This window comes from Chlamydotis macqueenii, chromosome 22 (genome assembly GCF_036417535.1).
Source record: "Chlamydotis macqueenii isolate bChlMac1 chromosome 22, bChlMac1.mat, whole genome shotgun sequence".
Classification (NCBI taxonomy): domain Eukaryota; kingdom Metazoa; phylum Chordata; class Aves; order Otidiformes; family Otididae; genus Chlamydotis; species Chlamydotis macqueenii.
Window position 1 is genome coordinate 5,337,097 of NC_141577.1, and position 22,734 is coordinate 5,359,830.

At 51.3% G+C, this 22,734-nt stretch overlaps 2 protein-coding genes across 2 annotated transcripts in view; both read left to right on the forward strand.

Moving 5' to 3' along the window:
* The first annotated feature begins 1,262 nt into the window (after positions 1 to 1,262).
* Positions 1,263 to 14,275, forward strand: PTAFR (platelet activating factor receptor). The gene is made up of 3 exons (XM_086764902.1): positions 1,263 to 1,342; positions 6,732 to 6,923; positions 10,659 to 14,275. The coding sequence occupies exon 3, from the start codon at positions 10,717 to 10,719 to the stop codon at positions 11,776 to 11,778; it is 1,062 nt and encodes a 353-aa protein (XP_086621028.1). The 5' UTR covers positions 1,263 to 1,342; positions 6,732 to 6,923; positions 10,659 to 10,716; the 3' UTR covers positions 11,779 to 14,275.
* A 645-nt stretch (positions 14,276 to 14,920) lies between these two features.
* The window catches only part of EYA3 (EYA transcriptional coactivator and phosphatase 3), a 60,255-nt gene continuing 52,441 nt past the window's right edge, over positions 14,921 to 22,734 (forward strand). The window contains exon 1 of the mRNA XM_086765221.1: positions 14,921 to 15,029. The gene's annotated coding sequence lies outside the window, so the exon portion shown is untranslated. The remainder of the gene's footprint in view (positions 15,030 to 22,734) is intronic.

Sequence of the window (22,734 nt, forward strand, 5' to 3'; positions counted from 1 at the left end):
TTGCACACGCCATTGCAGGTGCAGCATCACCAGTACCAAGCAGAGGGGATATGAACTGTCCTCGTTCTGCTGGCCACGCTCCTCCTAGCATCGCTTCGTTTTCCTTATTCACAAGAGCACGCCAGCAACCTTCTCTGTCGAGAAGGGCCATAGTTAAACTGGTGCGGTTTTTCTGTTTGGCTGGGAAATTGGGGCGTTTGTGGCAGCGCTGCGTACTGCAGTTGGGTGTCTGGCAGGCTTAGGTGGGGGGACTACAGGACGTGCAAACAGCCGCTTCCTTGCGATGGCAGTGTGGGTTGTGCGCCTGCTCTGACGTGCTTTCAACAGGCTTCTGTGCACCAACCGAGTGCGATTGTCTGGCCCTTCAGGGCTGTCTCAGAAACCTCACACTGCCCTCCTCACAGAAACCAGCGCCAGTTCTTAACAGCAAAGCAAAACAACATTTCCATGTTAAACTACCCACGGTGAATAAAGGGAGCAGACAAACACATGTGATTTCTTGTAACACGAGTGACTCAGGCGGATGTCATGCCCATGGCCTAAGGGCTGCCAGTGCCACAGTACACACCTGGGGAAATCCCACGTGAAACCCGAGCAGCGGAATGCCAGAGCTGCTGGCTCAGCACTGCGGCAGCAAGAGGGAGTGGGTTCCCCATGTCCGTCCACCCTTTCTGCCCAGGCTGAAGAAGCACAAGAACCGAGGGGGGCTTATCATGCTGCAGAGAGGGCAAAGTAACTAGCTGCCACAGCCTGGAATATTTTTCTGGCTAATGTGTCCCCGTACGGGGACTCACACTGCAGAGTGGTCTCATCCTGACGCTTTGCCCCACTGCAGCAAGTCTCCACTGCCAACGAAGGCACTGGAACGAGAACTCGTTGCTGTGCTGGCTCCTGGTCCCAGTGTCTGGATGGAAATGAGAAGGGCAGAGCAGGGCTCTGCTGAGGGTGCTGTCCCCCCTCGCCAAGCCCAGGCCACTTCGGCGACCCTGCCCTGGAGCTGCTGGAGGGCAGGGCCACCCCATCTCGGGCCTGCGAGGCCCCGGGCGACACCAGAGCCTGAGAAGCCCCTGGCCAGCACAGAGCCTCTGCTGCCGTACCCCTGCCTCCGCCTGCTCAAGGGCCGCAGGAATCAGTGTCAAGCTCCAGGGCGCAGCCGGGGCACGTCTGAGCCGTGTCGCAAGTGCCAAGAGGGAAGTGAGTCACTCACCTGCGAGCGAGCTCTCCTTCCCATCTGAGCCTCTTCCAGGCAGGAGCACGCTGACCGCTCGGCCTCAGGGACTGCACTTCTGACAGGGACCTGGTGGGCTGGGAGCTGCTGGGCGAGGTGCTCTGTGACCCTGAGGTAAGAGGCTTCTTTCCCTTCTGCTCGCTCTCCCAGGGTGCTGGCCTCCTTCCCCGAGCTCCACAGGCTCCTTCTGCGTCTGGATGTCTCGGGACACAGGCTGGCTGTGCGTCCCCACTGGATCTCTGAGCTGTGGCATTTCAGACAGCTCCAGCGGCTTCAAAGCCACCCTCGTCCCGCCCATCCCGGTGTGTTGGGAAGGTGCGTGCTCGCTCCCCACGCCCAGCAAACAGGGACGAGGTGCGTGGTGACGGCACGAGTCAGGCTAGCGCCGCCACTGCCTTTGGGGCCATGGGGACGGGGACTGTCCTTGTCTCTGGGTCCTGTCCCACCCCTGGGTGCCAGCGAGAACGACCCCGGCTTTGCTTGGCCACTACAAAGTGAGGTGAGGGGCCCTGCCATGGACCTTCCTCCCGCTTCACTGCTGCCGGAGCCATTTCCTGCCGGGCTGGCTTATCCCAGGGGCATCACAGCGAGCGGCAGGCGCTGTGCCCCATCTCTGCAGTTGCCAGATGGCTACCAGGAAGCGTCACTGCTCACTGCCCCAGGAGGGGCTCTTGCCGCTGTATTTCCGTGCTGAGCAACCCGAGCCCCAGGGCGCATTCCAGCAGAGTTGGTAACAAGGTCCTGGGCTGTCCTGGGCTGTCCTGGGCTCTGAAATGCTTGCAGGGGAAAGTTACAAAGTATATTTAGCATTTCTTTCCCGCAACAACCAAAAGGAAATTGTGCAGAGGGTGTGAGAGGAGTAGTGGAAACTCACAGACAATAACGCTCAGCGCCAGATCATCAGCCGCTTTGGCTCGAAAGGAACTTCGTGTCCTTTCAAAGACACGTCCTGGCACTCGAGAACGCGTCCTGGTGACCGGGACTGGCGGGGATCACGCTCACCTCTGCGCCAGTCCTGCATGCTGCTTCACCACACAATCCTAAGCCTGGTGGCAGGGGCTGGCGCTTTCACAAGCTCCGTGTTGGTGTCTTGTCTTGTCCCCGGTTACTGCTCTGGTCACTGAGCAGCGCAGTCAGCAGCACGCGCAGAGCCTGTCAGCTAAAACGCTGCTCCTCTCTTTGCTCCCCAGAGAGCTCTTCTCCACTAACGGCGTGCAGTTTTGCTGTTGGAAAGAGATTTCAGGACATTTGCTTATAATTCTATATTTTCAAAACAAACAAACAAACAAAAAGTTTCTGATACCTGCAAAATTTATATGTGGTCATCAAAAGTGGGTATTTTGCTAACGGGCTCCATCTCAGAAGAAAAAGAGCCCAGGGAAACACGCCAGAGAGGGACACTTGCCGTGAGAGTGCTGACACGGTGCCAGAACCAAGGGGAACAGCCCGCTGCCTACCAGCCAGCGTGCACGGCGTTATTCCCGGGAACGTCAGTGGGAAGAGCTGCTCCGGGATCCAGCGTCCTGATAAAACAACCACCTCAAGTGCCATCAGTACTAGTTACCAGCATCGCATGGGAATCAGTTATAGTAAAAAAGAAGCTCATTTACTTTGTATTAGATTGCAAGTTTGCTTGATAAAGTAAAGGCAAGGTCAAGATTTTTCTTTTTTAGCTTGGCTTGCACGGCATTCAGTGTTCTCAGACTTTGCGTGCACCCCCCGGAGTGGAGGAGTGGTAAATCACCCTGAGAACAGGGCAGCCGAAACCCGCCAGGACCGCTTCGTAAGCCACCGCGAACAAAACGCAGCCTCACACCGGATTCGAAGTTACTCTCTCGCAAACAGGCAGCAGTCCCAGGAGAGCCGGGGAACAGAGGCCCCGGGCTGGACGGGATGCAAGAGGGAGGAGCGCTGGCTGCGTGTGCGCTGTACGGGGGTAACGACCCGTCGATGCAAAACAGACATGCGGCAGTTCGGGAGCGGGGAGGAGGACGACTCTCACCCTTTCTCTGTTGCCTTGGTACTGGAGCGCTGAATCTGCGTCCCCTTCTATTTTTCACACTTTAAATGCAAGAGCTGAAAATGGAGGTGATGGAGAGGCCAGTGTGCGTGACCAGGCGTTTGTCCTGGGCATTTCTGTGAATCTCAACAGCTCGAGGCCCGCCCTGAGCATTTGAGGCAAAGCTGAAAAATGAGGAAATCCAGAGAGCGGCGAGCAGGCACCGGCCAGCACGGGCAGGGTCAGGTCCAAGCTCGGGGCAGTCAGAGGTGTCTGACTCCAGTGCGAGTGCTCACATCAGAAAGTAAAGCTTGTGCCACTGCTAGAGCTTCCACCCGTCACGCCTCTCCGTGTCCTTCACCACTGAACGTGCTATGTTTTTGTGGGTTGGTTCTCTGGGTTTTATGAAAGATCTTTTTTGCTGACGTGCATGGGCCCCACCAGCGGCCGAGCCAACACAGGGCTGGGCAGAGGAAGGATGAAGATTTCTGACGAGAGCTCCTGCCCAGCCCAAAATCTTCCGGGCTTTCATTTCCTCTAAGAGCTTGGCAGCAGCAGGACAGCAAGCCTTACTTGGCCGTTGCTACAGCCTTTGCGAGCGCTCCCTTCCCTCCGTGGCCAGGCATCCTCACTGGCTGCTCTTCCCAAAGGCACCGACTGGCTCCCAGCCAGCCTCATTAGCATGCTTCTATTTTGTTCTTAATTGCAGCTCCCAGCAGCAGTCTTACAGGCATAACTGGGGCTCGCTCTGCTCCACGAAGGGTCAGGTTCCTCGGTCCATCTTTACAGGCTGATGGGGAAGGGGAAGGAGGGAGGACGCGGGTGGTGGAGGGAAGGGGACTGCTGCGCCCTCCGTCCCAGCACAGATCTGTAACGCCAGTGCAGGACCTCGTCTCGCCCTCCGGGTCACCCTGACGTGGTGCTGTAGTTCAGCCCCACTTGACCCAGACTATGCAGTCTCTCTCTCACTGCCCCCACCCTCCGAGAGAACAGGGGGAGATGATGTAAGGAAAAGGCTCGAGGTGTGAGATAAGGACAGGGAGAGATCCTTAAAGTTACCGTTACAGGCAAAACAGACTCGACTTGGGAAAAAGTCAAAAACCAAAGCAGGAGAATGAGACAGAGAACAAAACAACTTCCCTCCCACCCTCTTCCCAGGCTTAACTTCATTTCAGTTATCTCTACCACCTTCATCCCCTGAGCAGCACAGGGGGGAAGAGGGAATGGGGGTTACGGTCAGTCCATCACATGTCACTTTACGTCGCTGTTTACTCGTTGGGGGAAGAACTCCTCGCATTCCTCCCCTGCTCCAGCGTGGGGTCCCTCCCACGGGCCACAACCCTTCGTGGAACTGCTCCGGCGTGGGTCATCTCTTCCACGGGGTGCAGTCCCTCCAGAACGGCTACCCCAGCGGGGCCTCCACGGGCCACAGCCTCCTTCAGGCACCCGCCTGCTCCGGCGTGGGGTCCTCCCCGGGCTGTGGGGGGATCTCTGCTCCTCCGTGGGCCTCCCTGGGCTGCAGGGGGACAACCTGCTCCACCATGGCCATCACCACGGGCTGCAGGGGAATTCTGGGCAGGAGCCGCATTGCTGCTCCCCCTCCTTCTGCACTGCCCTTGGCGTCTGCAGCCGTTCCTCTCACCAGAAATCCTTCACAACAGGCAGGCAGACGCCTCTCAGGTTCTCTCCACATCTCATCTCCTCTCCACTTCTCTCAGCCAGGCCGGGTCGAGTCAGGCCCAGTCACCTCCCGGTGGGAGGCCAGAGGGTGAGGGGTGCAAGGCCCACGAGGCTCGCGCCTCCCCCGCTCTGCCCCTGCTCAGCGTCTTCACATCTTCTCTTTTTTTTCTGTTTTTCCCCATCTTAAACACGTTATGGCAGAGGTCCTTGGACAGCCCGTGCTGTGGCTGTCGGGGAGAGGAATGATCCCACAGCAGCTCAGGGCACGTCCAGCTGTGGTGCCAGCTGTGGGCTCCCCGCAGGTCTGGGTGTTCTGGAGCTTCCCCTGCGCGGGCGCGGAGCAGCAGGACATCCTGGTTTGCACAACGCCCTGCCAGATCGGGGGCTCGGCTGGGGCTCCCGGTGGAAGAAGAAGCACCAGCAAAGAGCTGACCCAGGCAAAGCAGCCCAGATCAGTGCTGGGGCCCTGCCTGGCCCTGGCTGGGGACATCCAGCCGCCAGCGTGGACACAGGGTGTGTTCTGGCACCGCACCGGCTCCCCCGGTGCCGCGCACCCCATTGCCTCCAGATGCCTGAGGCCAGGCAAGCCACCTTGCTGCCGTCCACCTTGCCTCCCTCCACCAGTGCCCCATCTCCCCAGCTGATGAGGAGGTTGCTGTGTCCCAGCTTGGAGCCAGAGCTCCCCAGCACAACAGCAAAAGCATGACTTGAAGGTGTCCCAGGGTTCGTGCCAGCTCCTGGCTCTTGGAGAAGGTCGGCTGGTGGCCTCAGCTAGTGTGGCCCAGGAGATATAGCCCTCAGCCTGTTCCTAGTGCCTGTCCCAAGATATGACACCACACCATGGGGGTCTCTGGGGCTCCTCACAGCATGGAGATGGCCAGGGCGTACCATGGGCTGTTTGCCATAGATGGCATTTCACGAGGAGAGCCAGGAAAGCCAGCCTTCCCAGGGGAGCACCACTGTGGACCGATGTTTTCTGCTTCCACTTGGGCCCATGTTGTTCAGCAGCAGCCTCGTTGCAGGCTCAGGCACCTCTTTGGTCTGGTGATGGACTTCATGGTTCCATTCCTACGTTCTTCACACTGAACCCAGGCATCAGAGTCGGTGTTTCAGTTCCTGCAGGCGTGAGGTTTGTGCAGGACATGGTGCAAGTGCTCCAAGCTCACATCTGTAAGAGCAGGGTCTGCATGGAGGGCAGGTCAACCATCTGCATGGCAGCTACAGCTCAGGATTTACGGCTTAGCTGGGACCATGTGTGCGACTTTGCTTGTCACACCTGAGCACCCCACCAATTTGCATCACTGTGATGAGTGGTCTTCAGGCTGCCACAAATAATGGTGGTCAGGACGTGAAGGAGGATGGGCCAGGTGAAGACCTGCCGTGCTGCGGTGTCTCAGTGTCTGCTGAAGGTCCCTGAGACAAAAGGAGACTTGGCATGGCTGGGTTCCTGCGTCTGCTTAGCCTCAACACAAGTCTGAAGGAGGCTCCGCTAGGGAATGAGTCTGTCCATGGGATCTACGAGTTTCCTGGCACTTCCTTTCCTCGAAGTTATTAAGTGAAAGTTCTGGCTTTTGCCATTTCTCTGTTTGGAAGAATGATGTTCAAATGGTGTCTCATCCCAGATCTACCCAGGGAGAGGGAGTGGATTCCTTTAGAGGAAAATCCCAACTTTGCCCTCTTTCAGGATCATCAGAAGTGGAGATACTTTGAGGAAATAGCTTTAAGGACTTTCCAGATCTTTGCTGTGGTTAATTGCCTTTCCTCTACAACTTATTTTATTTCTCATTTCCTTTAAGCTGATGTCACACGTTTCCTCTTCTCTAGTGACTCTGCAGTCATGCTGCAGTTGCTCCTATTCTGGTGTCCTGTTCTTGAGAGCTGCCTGCGTGGAGACCTTCCAGCCCGAGGTCAGAGAAAACAGCGTCTGGAAGAAGACAGAGCATCCTCAGTAAAACATCCATCACTGGTCTGCTAAAGCTGAAGAGGGACGTCTCGTGCTGAAACTTTTCGACTGTGGTAAGGATAAAATATACTTTATTAGTACTATTCCTCCTGGAAGATGCTTTTGCTGATGGCACAGCTTGTGTTAGCGTCGTCTTTGCACCTTGCAGCCATGAGCCAGTAAATCTTTATTGGAGAGCACAGTGTGTGGGAGAGTGTAGACTGGGAGCAGAGCCCGCAGTTGCTCTGGCCACGTGCTACGGTGCGGCCAGTTACTCCACCTCCAGTTCTGCATACGATGGAGCTGATGACATTAAACGCTTGGGATTATCGACCGGTGTGTTAGCGTACAAGGTGGTGGCTTGGGCTGGAGTCGCCAGGGATTTTGGTGAGGCAGGACAGCCTGCGGCAGCAGAGGACAGAACCCACACCCGCCAGCCCTCACCCTGACCACTGCGCCTCTTCTCCCTTCTGCTGGCATGGAGAATATTTCTGTGTTTTACACAAAGGGGAACCGCTTCCACAGGAGAGGCTGAGTGAATCCCCCATACGACACGCCGGAGTTTAGGGCTCAGCACATCTCACAAGTATCCGGGAGACGTGAGCTCAAGTTCTTCGGGCTGAGGAGGGAAGTGGGTGTTAAGTAAATTTAGTGGGCAATGGTGCCATGCTCTCTCCTAGCTGTATTTTGTAGACTATCTGGCTTGACAAGCGAGAAGGGAAAGACAATTCTCTTGTGACCTTGGCATTGGCAGTGCTCAGCCTACTCATGCAAAGACAGATGAGCTCTGCCGAGTGCTGTTGGGGCCAGGAGGCAGCCGTGCCACCTCCCACCGCCCGCCTTTGCCACAGACACCTTTGCAGCAGACTTCACAACGCAGAGCACGTCCTTGCAGTCACCTCTCCAGGTCAGAGCACAGCCCCTTAGCTCAAATCCATCTTCTGTGCCGGGCTTTGCGGTGGAGGGGGACGTGCAGGTTCGCTCTCCCTTCCAGCCCATCTGCTAAATTATGGCAGCTGATGGGCAGGCTGGAGACTCCACCAGAGCTCCTGGGCAAAGTTTGGAGGCTGCCATGCCCACGCACAGCACCAGAAATGGAGAGGCAGAGGGCCAGTGCCCCATGGCACAGCCTAAAGGGACTTGTGAATACGTTGCGCCTACGTTTTGGATGTGGGCACTTCTTTCCTCCTAGTGAATGCTGACAGTGGGAGGCATCATCTTTTTTTCCCCCCATTCTGGGTATATTCAGGTCTGGCGCTACACTGATAAAGCATCTTTTATTGCAAAGATAATTGCAAGCACAAGAACTATTTGCTGAAGTGGGCAGAGAAAACAGCGGGTTTAGGATGCAGATTTGAAAAAAAAACTTAAGTTCGATAATGATCTTAGGTAACTAGGACTTCTTTTTTTTATTTCTTTTTTCTTATTCTAACATCAGAATAATGTATAAAACACAAGCTCCTCACTAGTCTCTCTTGCCCCTGGGCAGCCTCACCCATTCCCTCAATGTCTGCACCTGCTAGGTGCCTTCCTGCGCTGAGAGGTGCCCTTACCAGAGAGGGTCCCTTAGTGGGTGGGAGAGCTGGGTTCAGACACGGTGGGAGAGCTGGGTTCAGACACGGGCATTTATTTCAGGCCATGTTGTGACAATTATGACTTTTCATACCTAGATGAGGGGGTGGAAACAGCTCCGTGAGATGACCAGTATGACTTGCCTCGGGTTCTGCATGAATCAAAGGGAACAGAGCATGGGCCCCTGCCTGCTCCGGGACCCCTCCAACATGTTCCTCCTCAGGGATGTGCCAGACCCCGAGATGTCATAGCCCAGCACATCCTCACCTCCTGGCTACCACCACCTAGTCTTTAGAGATCAGTGTGTTCTCAGCAGGGTGGCAGAGAGCAAGGTAAAAGAGGACAGATACGTCTCATCTGGCCAACTGCCAGTCCTGCCACAGCTACTTGCTAATTCACACGGAACATGGCTGGAAGACTGAGTTTAAAGACACTCAAACCCCAGTGCAGCCCAGCACGCGGCAGCCTGTGAAGGTCCAAGGACAAGTTGAGGATGTCTGTAGTTGTCATCTTCTTGGTGGACCTGTGAGGGGTGAGGAGCGACAGGCTTGGGAAGATGACTACTGCGTTCCTCTCCTAACAACTAGGAAGAAGTACCAAGGGGTTTGCAGAGTTTTCTGAAGAAAAGGAGAGCTTTCTTGAGCTAGAGCTGACTTCCTCATTCACAGAGGAAAATTGCGTATGTCTGAATGAGGAAGCAACAGCACATGGGCACAAAAAGTGACTCAACTCAGAGAGGCTGAGATGGGTGGTCATGCCACCGTCTGCTGCTGGGGAAGATCCAGAAAGTCTTGAGTGAGGGGGGTGCCTTCTCAGGAAGCAGCAGTCTTTGGGGCAAAAAGCTTGTTACGGGTGGGGCTGGCAGAGCTGAGGCAAGCACATTACCCTACGTAGTACCCGGCGTTCCCATCATAACTCGTGCAAGAAGTTTAGGCTTCGTGACTATTGGTACAGTTTACTCACTCTCAAGGAAAACCACCACGTTCTGTAAATTAGGTTACAAACCCACAAGGTTACCATCAGTGAGCAACTTAGTGTCCTCGGCGGTGGCTCTCAAACTGCTTCACGTGCTCTAGTCTGTTATCTTCCCGTGAAGGAAGAGGGAGAGAAAAACAAGCAGATCTGCAGGATTGTGTCACGGAGCGGTGAGTGTCTGCCCAGCGCGAGACGGGCGCTAGAGCCAAGGACAAGCGTGTATGTCCTCTGGGTGGTAAAAGCAGCACTTTAAAGTATACAAGGGATTAGACTGAATCCCATGTAAATCTGAGACAAGAGCACGTACATGATGCAGGAATTTGATACGTCCAAACTGTAGGCAAAATTCGAAGAAATACTAACTGAGGTGGGGACTGAGAATATTAAAAACCCGAAGGCGTCTCTTTAGGGATGGCATCTGTCCGCAGCCTCACCAGCGACACAGGAAAGTCCAGAATTGCTGCTGCTGACGCTTGCATTCGATGCAGAAATGGTAGGGGGAAAAAAAAAAAGAAAAAGGAGACAGATTGGTTTGATGGCAATGTGAATTCAAAATGATGGCACGATAGATAACAGCCAAGATTTTAAGAGAAATAAACTGCAGTTAAACCAACCATGTACCACAAAACATCACCCTTTAGGGTAGGTGACAAATCTTTTACATCTTCACTGAGTAAAAAAATTGAGGTGTCTGGTCGCCCATGAAGTGAATGTGAGATCCTATGGTGCCTGCAACTAAGAAAACAAATACAATCTTTACAAGTGCAAAGAGGAAAGTGTCAGAAAACAACAAGTAGAGGGCAACTCTGGAAATGGTCCTAGTGAGACATTTTTACCAGATGTTGTTTCATTTCTAGAATGTCTAGGTTAAAATAAATGTAGGCAAGTTAGGAAGGATTAGGAACCACAGGAGAGAAAAAAAGAGACCCAGAAAACCTGTGTGCTCACAGTAAAAGATTAAGAAGCTTGAGATGAAGCAGAGTAACAGATGATTTTATCTCAGAACCTTGCTGCAGAAAAGTCTTTTGAGATTAGAAATTAGTGATCTCAGATCTGCACTGCAGCAAACAAGAAGACACAAAGGCGAGTGTGGTGTGGCAACGGGATCAAAGAGAGGACCAACGGGAAGGGCAGCTGTCTGTGGCCGGAGCCAAGGCATGGAGCAGAACTCCTGCGGTCACAGACAGCTGAAAATGAAAGGTGCGTTTTGGCTTTGCAATGGCTCCATACCAATCAGCTCATTTTATGCTTTCTGGTTTTAGGTAAGAAGAAAAGCTACGGCAGGAAATTCTGCTTCGGACGTGCCCACTCACCACCACGATGTCTGGAAAGGCTAAAGGCGGTGCTGAAGGCAGCGCCGACTCCTATATTTCATGCCACATAGACTCTGAGTTTCGCTACAACCTCTTCACTGTTTTCTACAGCATCATTTTCATTCTGGGCTTTGTCGCCAACTGCTATGTGCTCTGGATTTTCAGCCGTATTTACCCCACCAAGAAACTCAATGAAATAAAGGTATTCATGGTGAACCTCACAGTAGCTGATCTGCTCTTCCTGGTTACGATGCCAATGTGGATTATTTACTATCACCACCATGGAGACTGGTTCATGCCCGAGTTCCTCTGTAACGTGGCCGGCTGTTTATTTTTCGTTAACACCTACTCTTCTGTTGCCTTTCTGATGGTCATCACATACAACCGTTACCAAGCTGTGACTAATCCTATTAAAGCTGCTCAGTTTACCACCCAGAGAAGGGGTATCTACATATCAGCAGCTATCTGGATCATAATAGTGGGCAGCTCTTTGTATTACCTTTTTGACAATAATACTAATCAGGAGGAGATCAATTCGAAGAATTTAACGCGGTGCTTTGAGCACTATGACACTTCTAGCAACGTTTCAGCTGTTCTCACCATTCATGTAATCATCTGCGTCCTCTTCTATATAATCTTCCTTTTTATACTAGGCTGGAACATCATCATCATCAGGACCCTGTTCTCCAAATCAGCGCAGCCACGGAAGAATGCTCACGTCAAGCAAAGGGCGCTCTGGATGGTTTGCACAGTGCTGGCTGTGTTCATCATAAGCTTCGTACCTCATCACGTCGTGCATCTGCCCTGGACCCTGACTGTTCTGGAGCAGTGGCAGAAGGAAAACTGTCAGTTGCGCCAACAACTCAATGATGCTCACCAGGTGACCTTGTGCCTCTTGAGCATGAACTGTGTGTTGGACCCAATCATCTACTGCTTCCTCACCAAGAAGTTCCAGAAGCACCTTTCAGAAAACCTGAAAAGCATGAAAGGGAGTCGCAAGTGCTCCAGGCAAACCACAGACACGGTGATTGAGGGCACCATTCACCAAGAGGACGCCATCAGGATCTAGCTCAGCCCTGTTCTGATTGCAGACTGAATGCATGAATTAGCAACTCGTCTTTTCTCCAGAAGAGGCTCTGAGGAACACAAGAGAGACCAGGATATTACATTTCCTTTTTCTCATTAGATAGAAGAACGGACTCTCGTTTCCTCTATCACATACAACTGGCAGAACTGGAACCTGTAATAATCCGGCAGAAAAGCACCTTCTGCCTGGGCTGATGTTCTCATGATCACTGAGAACAGCTCAGACAATCTGCTTTTACATGAAAGAAATGTGTCATGGAGTCTCTGCAGTGAGCAGCTAGAAGCTAAGTGCGCTGAAATTATCCATTGTGTCAGCCCAGATTAGCACCATCCCTGGACCTTTGCCTGCCCAGCTCCCACAAAGAATCCAGTACCAGAGCTGAAAGAGACTTCTAAACTTCCTGGAAGAACAGACTGAGTTGCTAGCAGCATCAAGTGACTTTTCGAAGAAGCTTGCGCGGTTCTGTGAAGAGAGCCTGAGCTGAAGAAGCTCTTGGGCGGCTAGAAGGGACGTAGTCCAAGGAGTTCCTCAGAGATCTGCATCTCTGATCCCTTCCTGCTTACTTGCATGGTCTGCTGGGGCCCATACCTGACAGATGTCTGAGAGCAGCGATTACGAACTTTGGCCTTTGCTCCCAGCTCTTGCACCAGTCAAGTAGCTGGACCAGCAGGCAAAGAAAGGAAGAGAAACTGGCAGTGCCTCAGCTCCCAGCCCCAGCTCAGCATTGTGTCCAAAGGGAACTATTGTCTGCTCTGGCTTCTTGTGTGACAGCAGAACTCACAAACCAGTGGCCTCTTGCACTCAGTTTAGTAATTTTTGGCTGACTGCATGTGTCTGCAGAGATCCAGTCTCACTCTGGAGGCTCCAGGTAACTGAAGATTATTGTCAGCAAAGGCATTATGGTAAGAAAAAAAAAAGTGTAAAATGCTTCAGTATCTTTGTTCTTATTTATTTAAATTAGGATTAGCAAGCAGCTGTACATAATTCCTTCCCCTAGCCTTTCTATTTCTGCTACGAAGGAACGAAGCTGACTACTTCTTGATATCCTGCCGCAAGTGAGGTATCCGGTCAGGTCATGGCCACTTTCTGAGCAAATCAGTGCCGCACACTTGACAGACACGTAATTCAGGCACCGCGACAAGACTGGAGACCCCGCACTCAGGCCTCACTGCAATCAGGGCAAAGCAGCTTTCCAGGGGTGCTGAGTTCTGCTGCCAATCATGAGACACTAGAGGTTCCTTTTCTGACCACATTGCTCAACCCAGCACAGGAAATTGGGCAGGGAAGGGAACATACTTGTTTTCACAACAGTTTTTGGTTCCCTAAACTACATGGGAGGGTCTGGTTGATGACAGGAAAAGCGCATCTGACCTGTGATACTGATTATTCACAAGCATGGGCAGCAGCCTTCCTACACCCACCAGAGTTCAAGGAGAATGTGAATGCTCAGCTCAAGTCTTTCCAAAAACGGGACCAACGTTTGTATCAGACTTTGTCTGTATTCAGTGGAGATATGGGCCCTTCACATCTATCCCATGAAGATCCTCATGCAGCTTTTATCCTTACTTGTGCAAACGAGCCACAGAACGAAGACATTTAATTTCCTCATGCCATCTGCCGGGGCCAGCCACGCGCTCCAGACCCAGTGCCAGGCAGAGGAAAGGATCTGATCACAATGTGAATTCATTTCCTCCTGGTCCTGGGCTCTGCTCCAGTAACGGCCACCCCTAAAGAACGCCTGCTGGCACCTCTGAGCAGAGCTGATTCCCCGATGATGGCCCTCAGTCACCTTCAAAGCTTTGCCCTGAATCTGCAGTCATCTGAGCCACAGCACACAGCAAGGGGGGCAATTTCTGTAATTTAAAAACCTAAATCCTGCTTGCTGGAGGAACCTGCCTCTGTACTTCTCTCCTTCCCAGGCGGCTCGCTCTGGCCGAGGAGCTCTTGCTGCCAGCAGCCGGGCTGGAGCTTTCCTCTTTTCCCCTCGCCACCCCACGCGATAGCGGAGCTCATTTGCTTCGCCGCCCCTCAAGCACTGAACAGATGGAGACTGGCAGCTCTCAGAGGAAACAGGAAAGGATTTTACGTGGAGATCCCGTAAATGCGTTATCTTCTTCTATTGATTCCTGGAAAGCTTGCAACGGAGTTTACAGTTTAGGCTACTTACTGTGGGTAAACAACATGCTTTATTCCACAGAAGACAGCTGTGAGGCCAGTGTGGGCTCAGAGAACAAACTTGCATCTAAGGAAAAGGCTCAGTGGAGGAAAAAGCCCCGAGGGCACTTCAGGAGGACAAGCTGCAGTAATTAAGCCAGTAACGATGTGTTTCTAAAAACCAGTCTGAGCTTCTGCTTCTGTTCCTGGAATTAGTTTCTCGCTTTTACCACAATGCTGCGTTACTCTGCTTATCTTTGCAATAAAATTGATCCTCAAAAGTTCTTTCAAATAAAGAATGTTCCCCAAGTGCTTTACCCTTTAACTTCTCCCACCTTCTCGTTTTTCTGTATTTATACTCAAGGGAAAAGCCTCGGTGCCGTGCTGACACAGCTTCATTCTGATGTTCTCACATATTTTTTTAAATCATCAAGTGAACTCTTGGGAGAAGTGACATTAAAGGCTCAGCAAGTTTTGGCCTGCTACAAGGGAAGGGGAAAGAAGTAATTTCAGAGAGGAAACAACTTCTGAAAAATCTGCTAGAGCTCTCGAAACCCCGCCAGACAAAAACTGCCAGGCTCCCTGACCCGCAGACATGAGCGATTTTCTGCAGACACCCCACCGTGCGGCTCCGAGAGCCGAGAAGTGACAAACTATTTTAAACAGCTTGCACTGCAACACCTGCAGCAACAAGGCAGCTGCCCAAAGAGACCCTATGCATCTAGAAAAGAAAGAAAGGCAACCCCAGAAGCGAGGCACAGCGGGGCCCCCCAGCAGAGCCGGGGCCGCCGAAGCCCTGCTTCCCCGCTCTCACTCGGCGGCCGCCACCGGCGCCACCGGTTTCCTTTTCCGCGCGGCCGCCATCGGCAAGGCCGCGCCCCCCGTCCCGGTCCCCCGCCCGCGGCTGAAGCGTCACTTCCGCCGCCATCCCGCCCGCGGCTGAAGCGTCACTTCCGCCGCCGAGCGCGCTGCTTCCGGGCGGCGCTGCGGCGGGCGGGGGCCAGGAGGTGCGGGGCCGCAGCTGCTGCCATGTCCGCTGCGGGACGCGCTCCCGGGCCCGGCCGCGGAGCCGCCTCTCGGTAAGAGCCCGCGGAGGGAGCCCGCGGCCTCTCCCCGCCCCAAGCGCGCTTTCCCCGCCCCACCCCGCGGAGCCCCCGGCGCCGTTCCTCCGCCTCGGGCCGGGCCGGGCCCGGCGGGGCCCAGCCCATCGGCCGTGGGGACGACCCGTGTGTGAAGCGTGCGCTGCCGCCCCCCCCCCCCCCCCCCTTACCCCGAACGTGGGCCCGAGGGGCGCGGCGGTCAGGGCGGGAGCGCCGGGGCTGGGTCGCACCCCAGGGCCCGCTGCCCCCAGAGGACGGCGGGGTGAGGGGGGTCCCAGCAGTCCCGGGGCCTCAGCTGGTGCCGGGTGTGCTTAGGAGAGCTGGGAAACAGGAAAAAGTGCAGAAAGACACGAACTGGCTCCCTTAGCTCGGGTAAGGAGGAGCGGCTTGTCGAGGTGAGCGGGGGAAGCGGCTCCCTGTGCGCAGCCGGGGACAGGCCCGGGGCCGGCAGCCGCAGGGCGCTTCAGCTCAGGGCAGCCCTGCTCCACCCGAGACGGTCAAACACCTGCGCTTCGTCCTCCTCGGGGGGGTTCAGTCGCTCACACGGGAGTTGCGCAGGCAGGTCCAAGAGGATGTGCTTGGGCTTGGCAGCGCCGTGATCACTTGGGCTCCGCAAGCTGCGTTGGATGCAGGTTGGCTCTGCGGGACGTTCCTGGCTCTGGGAATGCTGTGCAGAGCTGCTGAAGTTTTGTGCAGAGCCAGCTCAAGCTCGTTTGGTTTCTGCACTGCGTGATGTGACTAAATTGTTTCCAGGCTAGAGCTCGTCCTCGATGCCACATAGCTGTGGTGCTTCAGATGGAGCCTCGTACAAAAAGGTCTTGGTGGACTTCCACTTCTGTGATGCGCTTAATCTGTGATATAGTAACCTCCAGCTGGTAATTAAAAGTCAACCATACCGATTAAGATAAGATTTTTACAACTACCATTATCTGCCTCTGTAACTTGGTTTCCTTCAGTTTTGTCTGTTGCAGATTATCTTGGATTCATGGTGCTGAATAAGATAGGTTTTGTTGAGAGCCATGGCAAATCATGTCCCTCGAGTCATTGTTTTCATGATAAGCTAATTTAAAAAATGTATTAAGATAGTGGCTTCCTCAACCTTCAACACTACTGACCTGTCAGACTGTACCGGTCACGTTTTGAGTTTTTTCTTATCACTTCATGGTGCGATGCTTCTTACTTGTGCGGTTCTGCAGTCTGGTTTTGGCCGTGCAAGCTGATACGCGGGTATGTTCTGGCTGCTCTGTGTCCCAGAGGCGGCTGAGGTTAAGGCCCCTCAGGTTCCAAGCCGTTAGAATTCCTGCACAGTGTCTTTCTGCAGCTTTCGCCTCCCTCTTGGCTCTTCCGTGCATCCCCAGCAGCGGTTACAGCGCCTTGGTAACCGTGTGTTGCTGGGCTGTGTGACAAAACCCGCCACTTCCCCGTCACAGAGGTATGCAGTAGCTGTAATAATTCCTGAGTAACTGGTGACTTTGGAAGGATTTGTAGCTTCTCAAAACTTTGCCCTGTAAATATCTGGATGTTGAATGAGCTTTGAGTTGAGTGTGTAAGGGGACACTTCGTTAAACGGGTTTCTGCGTTTGGTGTTAATGGGTTGGTGTACCTCTACAGGAGATTATTGTACCATTTCCTAGCTCTTGTGTATCAGAGCGTAGTTATATATGGCTAAACATAAACTGGATAAAATACACTGACGTATTTTAGCTGAATGAAAAGCCCAGCAAGTCCTGTGTTCCCGTGTGCAAGTCACATTCTGTATAAAGATCCAAGGCTTAAAGCAGGTAATGTCATTGTGGACGTGAGTAACTCAGTGCCTGGGTTCTTAGTTAGCAGAAGTAGGATTTTTTTTTCTTCTTGCCTCCATGCAGGTCTGTGATTTTTATTTTTTTAAATTTTTTAATTTTTTTTTTTTCTCCTGAAAGGTGCTCCTAGAATCTGGCTGTTTGTTAAAACTTGTACTGGGTCTGCAAAACCCTGTGATTGGAAAAGGAGCTGTCAGGATGGAGATGTACAGGAAACTTCTGAGGCCTTGAATGGAATCGTGTCGGGATTTGACAATCGGTATGTTCTGTACGATCGCGTGCCCAGCAGTGTCTACAGACAGCTATGGTTCAAGGATAGTTCATACGGACGTTGTGACTGGAGGCACTCCGGTGCCCGAGGGTATAACCTCAAATCCTTTCTTCCCTCTAGAGCTTTGGTGAAGATGGTGCTGCAAGGGGTCGCATCTCCTCCTAACGCGTTACGCAGGCCTGGTGTTTAGGAGAGTGCTGTGGGCAGCAGGCACAGCACGTTGTAGCAGGCTCTCAGCGTATGGTGTCGTTTCGATCCACGCCACACCAGTCACTGCTGTCTTGTCTTTTCCAGGTTATCACCTATCAGTCCCGTACCTGGGCAATATGACGACAAAACAAGCTTTGTATTTAGAGAAATAATTCAGTATTGTGATGACGGTGATTGGGAACGTTTTCCATCTCTTAGAGAAACTCTTGGGGTTAAAGTCTAGTCTAATTTCACTGAACACTTCTTCGGTTCTGTGGAAGATGAGCCTCTCCTGAGTCGAGACCCGTCTGCAGAGCTGTTCTCACAGCCCAGAACCTCCCTTCTGAGCCTTGAAGTTCGCGTTGTTTGTGTTTGAGTACTAAGAGTCCTGTTTCTCTGAAAGTCGCCGCCTGGAACGTAACATACAGGGTACGGCAGCTTTAAACCTTGGGTGATGGTTCATATTTCTATAAATTTCATACTGTCATGTGTAATTCCATTTTGAAGATTTTACAAATCAGTCTCATGCCAATGTCTTTTCTGTGACAGTTTTTTTTCCCTATTCTGTTTGAGAGAACTTAAGAAATTCTTCCTTAAATATGATTGATTTCAGATCATCAGGGTAGAAAAATGCATCTTCAGGACCAGGATCATTTGAAAAAGTAGGTGATTAATTGTTCTTCAGAGCAGAAAAGAAAGTGGCAGCTAGTCTCAAAACCGTGTGGAAGTATTCTGAAGGAGACTCGATCGCTGGTTTCCTGTCAAAATTTCCCCGTGTTGCCTTTTTGGTAAAGGCATAGTTGTTCTCATACACCTATTGAGGAAAACCCTGTCGCAGAAAACAACCGCGCTGGTTTAAGGCTTTGATGTTTAACACAGGGGTCTGGTCCCATTTACAATACCTGTGATATTTTGTTCAATACCTTTGTAAGAGCTCTGGAAATTTCAGAATCCGTTGCATTGATTATTCTGTGTACTTTAAATCCCCATTTCCTGTCTATCCAGAACTTTTGGGGTGTAAGGATGGAAGCTGGCCTTTCTAGAAGACAAGGGGACTCAAAAGATAACAGGGATTATATTTTTTTCTTCATTAGCTTGACTGGTATTCTGGAGAACTATAAAGACACATGAGGTTTAATTCTTTTTCTACTGTATCAATTTTTTGGTTTTCTATCTGGTAGTTAGCTCTCATGCCAGGCCTGCTACTGCGTTGACCTTTCTGGATATGAGGAAAAAAATAATTCTTCTGGCTTAAAACAAAATTTTTTAAAAGGGGAATAAGGAAGACCCGGGTAACTCCAGGCTGGTCAGCCTCACCTCTGTGCCTGGCAAGGTCATGGAGCAGATTCTCCTGGAAACCATGCTAAGGCACATGGAGAGCAAGGAGGTGGTTGGTGACAGCCAACACGGCTTCACCAAGGGCAGATCATGCTTGACCAATTTGGTGGCCTTCTATGATGGGGTGACGGCATCGGTGGACAAGGGACGAGCAACTGACATCATCTACCTGGAACTGTGCAAAGCTTTTGACACTGTCCCGCACGACATCCTTCTCTCTGAACTGGAGACACATGGGTGTGATGGACGGACCACTCGGTGGATAAGGAGTTGGCTGGATGGCTGCACTCAGAGAGTGGTGGTCAACGGCTCAATGTCCAGATGGAGACCGGTGATGTGTAGTGTTCCTCAGGGGTCTGTGTTGGGCCCGGCCCTGTTCAGCATCTTTGTCGGCGACACAGACAGTGGGATAGAGCGCACCCTCAGCAAGTTCGCCGATGACACCAAGTTGTGTGGTGCCGTCGACACGCTGGAAGGGAGGGATGTCATCCAGAGGGACCTGGACAGGCTGGAGAGGTGGGTCCGTGCCAACCTCATGAACTTCAACCAGGCCAAGTGCAAGGTCCTGCACGTGGGTTGGGGCAATCCCAGGCACAAATCCAGGCTGGGTGGGGAATGGATGGAGAGCAGCCCTGCTGAGAAGGACTTGGGAGTGCTGGTGGACGAGAAGCTCAGCATGAGCCGGCAATGCGCCCTTGGGGCCCAGAAGGCCAACCGCATCCTGGGCTGCATCAAGAGGAGCGTGGCCAGCAGGTCGAGGGAGGTGATTCTCCCCCTCTGCTCTGCCCTGGTGAGACCCCACCTGGAGTACTGCGTCCAGTTCTGGAGCCCCCAACACAAGAAGGACATGGACCAGTTGGAGAAGGTCCAGAGGAGGCCCCAAAGATGATAAAAGGGCTGGAGCACCTCTCTTATGAGGCCAGGCTGAGAGAGTTGGGGCTGTTCAGCCTGGAGAAAAGGAGGCTCCGAGGAGACCTGAGAGCGGCTCCCAGTGCCCAAAGGGGGCTGCAGGAAAGGTGGGGAGAGGCTGTTCAGCAGGGCCTGTTGCGATAGGTCGAGAGGTAATGGTTTTAAAATAGAGGGGGGTAGATTTAGATTGGAAATGAGGAAAAAATTTTTTACGATGCGAGTTATAGAACACTGTCCCAGGTTGCCCAGAGAGGCGGTGGATGCCCCATCCCTGGAAACATTCCCGGCCAGGTTGGCCGGGGCTCTGAGCAACCTGATCTGGTTGGGGATGTCCCTGCTCCTTGCAGGGGGGTTGGGCTGGGTGGGCTTTAATGGTCCCTTCCAACCCAAACCATTCTATGATTCTATGATTCTAAAACAGAACAAAAAAAGAAGTTACAAAATACTTGCTTGACCTGAAGAAAGCCGAAAAGTCCCTGTGAGTCAATGATACCACTGCTCTCAGCGTTTTAAAATAGGATAGCGAAAGTGGTTTGACAGTTTGCTGGGTTGTTGATCTGTGTGCTAGCTTTCCGGGACCTAAAGAGTTTAACTTTATACTGAAGAAAAAACCAGTGCCAAGTTGTTGAGTAAGTTTCTATAATCTCTGAATGAAATGACCTTTTTTGTGGCTGCTCTTATAAAAAACTTATATAATTGGTCTTTAATGAAAGTGTTAGTTCTTACTGAACTGCTACCAGAATCCAGTGTGTGTCATGCAGCTTCTTTTTCCAGTGAGGGAAGTAAAAAGTGGACTAGGTCAAGAGAGTTTTTGGCAGACTCCATTAGTTGGAGATGGCAGCCCTTTGGGGAATTTAATGATGTTGACAGATTTTGGAGCTTAAAGGCAACAGAAATTACTGTGGGCTGTTCTTGCTCAAAGATTATCTGTAAGGAAGAAGTTACTCATTCCTTGGGCTCTGGTTTAGCCTGAAGGTGTGTGTCATCCTGCTGGTTCTGCCGAAACGTCGGTCCTGTTAGTCGCTCGCCCGGGCCCCTGGCTTCCCTGGGGACGGGCACGCCGTCACAGGTAACAGAGCTACCAGGGATCCGAGAGCTGCGAAAATTAGTTGTGCCTGTGTTCCTTGCACAGCGCAGTTGTGAAATAAAACTCATTGTGACTTAACAGAGTGTAGGGTTAAGCGGTCTTCGGTTGCAACTGCAGGAGTTTGCGTAATGTGATTCGCTTTGCAACTGGTGTCAGCTAAAATTAAACTGCACAATATTATCACTTGCCACAACTCAGCTGATTACAAATATTTGAGTAAACCAATGACCTGGTCATTTGTCTGCCTGCATTCATTTTGCATTCTAGGTTTTCTTCAACCATCAGAAACTTCAGAACATACAGCACTATTTTTGCTACGATTTATTTGTTGTCTGATTAGAGATTAATTCTCGATGACAAGGTCTGAAGAAGGTGTGTTTGTGGCAGTGGAGACGTCTTCGTGATCTTGTTTGTTTCCTCCTGGAATCAAGCAACACTTGCACATACTAGAAGGTTAGAGAACCTGGTTTACCTGATGCCTGAAGTAGGGTAATTCATTCTCTTTTTTTTTGTTTTGTTTTGTTTTGCTTAATTATTGACCAGAGAAAAACATGCAAACTTTGTGGAGATGCAGAGTTTGAGTCTTCTTATGATCACAGTTGTGGGAACTCTGAAGTCTCATGCTTTTTTTCATCTCACCTCCTATTTTTATTTTTCTCCTTGAAAGCTCTAACTTGAGAAACACAGTAAGTTTAAAAACACCCCCCCCCCCGCCCCAAATCTTGATGGCTCTCTGTCAACGCCTGTCAACTGTTTTGTTGCTCTTTATAATTTGTGTAGTTGCCGTTTGGCCGAACCTGGTAAACCAGCCTGACTGAGACCCCTGTGGATCAAAACCAATCTCAAACAAGGCTTCTTACGTTATTAAGAGGTCGGACTTTTCCCGCTGTGTTTCCTTTGTCTGTATCTTTGGTGTGTGTCATCCTGCCCCTTCAGGTGATTTCTCAGTGTACGGAGCAGAAGGTGAGCCTGCATTGTTGACCCTGTGGGGTGGCCGCTTGTGAACGAACCCAGCGGCTAATTAATTGCGATAATGAGTAGTTATCCACGTCGGGTAGCTGGATGTTCTGCTTTTCTATGTTTGCAAGAAGGCTTGGAAGATTGCAGGGAGCAAAAGCTTTCTCTGTAAAGAGAAAGTTTCAAGTAGGACAGATCCAAAGCCTGAAAGCTTATGTCACCACAGTTTTGTTGTCTAGAAGTATGTTTTTGTTTTCTAGAGAAAAGAGTTGTTGATCGGAGTGAGTCATTGTTTTTAGAAGTTAATATATTTAAGTACTCTTAAACTGAAAATATTTTGTGTGGGCTAAATATAAAAAGTTATATAATGACTAGACTGGCAGTTAGATAATTCAAACAAATAATAGCGTGAAGGAGAAAAAAAGGAAATGGGGATAAATGGAAGGACAACAGGGAAGAGAAAGGAAATATGAATCGGTTTTTTACTCTGAAGGCTTTGTTGTCCTGGCTGCAAGATGTTTTGAGGCTTGTGTAGAAACTTTGTACTATTGTTGTGCATTTGAATGTAGCTTTTTTACTGATTGTTCCAGCCTGGAGCGTAGATAAGCTAGGAATACTCGCAGTAAATAAAATAACAGCCCCTTCTCTTTTGTAGAAAATAATGCATGACATATGCAGGATCAGCTCGGAGATTCTTAGGTTGTGTGTGAGTGGTCACTGGTAGCACATGTTAATTACGATTCATACTGAAGAGGACCTGAACTAACATGGAAGAAAAGGAGAATTGGGAGAAATGGGACCTTTAGGGTAGATTGGGAAAAAAAAGTCATCGGGTGTTTCTTTGCCAAAATTGTACCTAGCAGAGGAGATGATGTTTCCATTTGTGAGATGTTAATTCTTATTTGAAACTTGACTGACCTGCCAGGAGCAGAGAGAGAAAAGGATTTTGCTGGTGAGCAAGAAATAAATCTCTTACTGTCTAAGTCTGCATTTGGTCCGTACCTATTGATAGCACTGTAACGTCAATTGTAAGTTTTTGGGTTGTTGAATTCCAAATGGAATGTACTTGTTTTGGGTGATTTGTGACACAACAGCGTTAACTAGTTGTAGATATTGTAATCATGTAAGTTA

Bases quoted from the DNA above. Each gene is read 5' to 3' on its own strand.
- PTAFR (XM_086764902.1), top strand. From the start codon at position 10,717: ATGTCTGGAAAGGCTAAAGGCGGTGCTGAAGGCAGCGCCGACTCCTAT.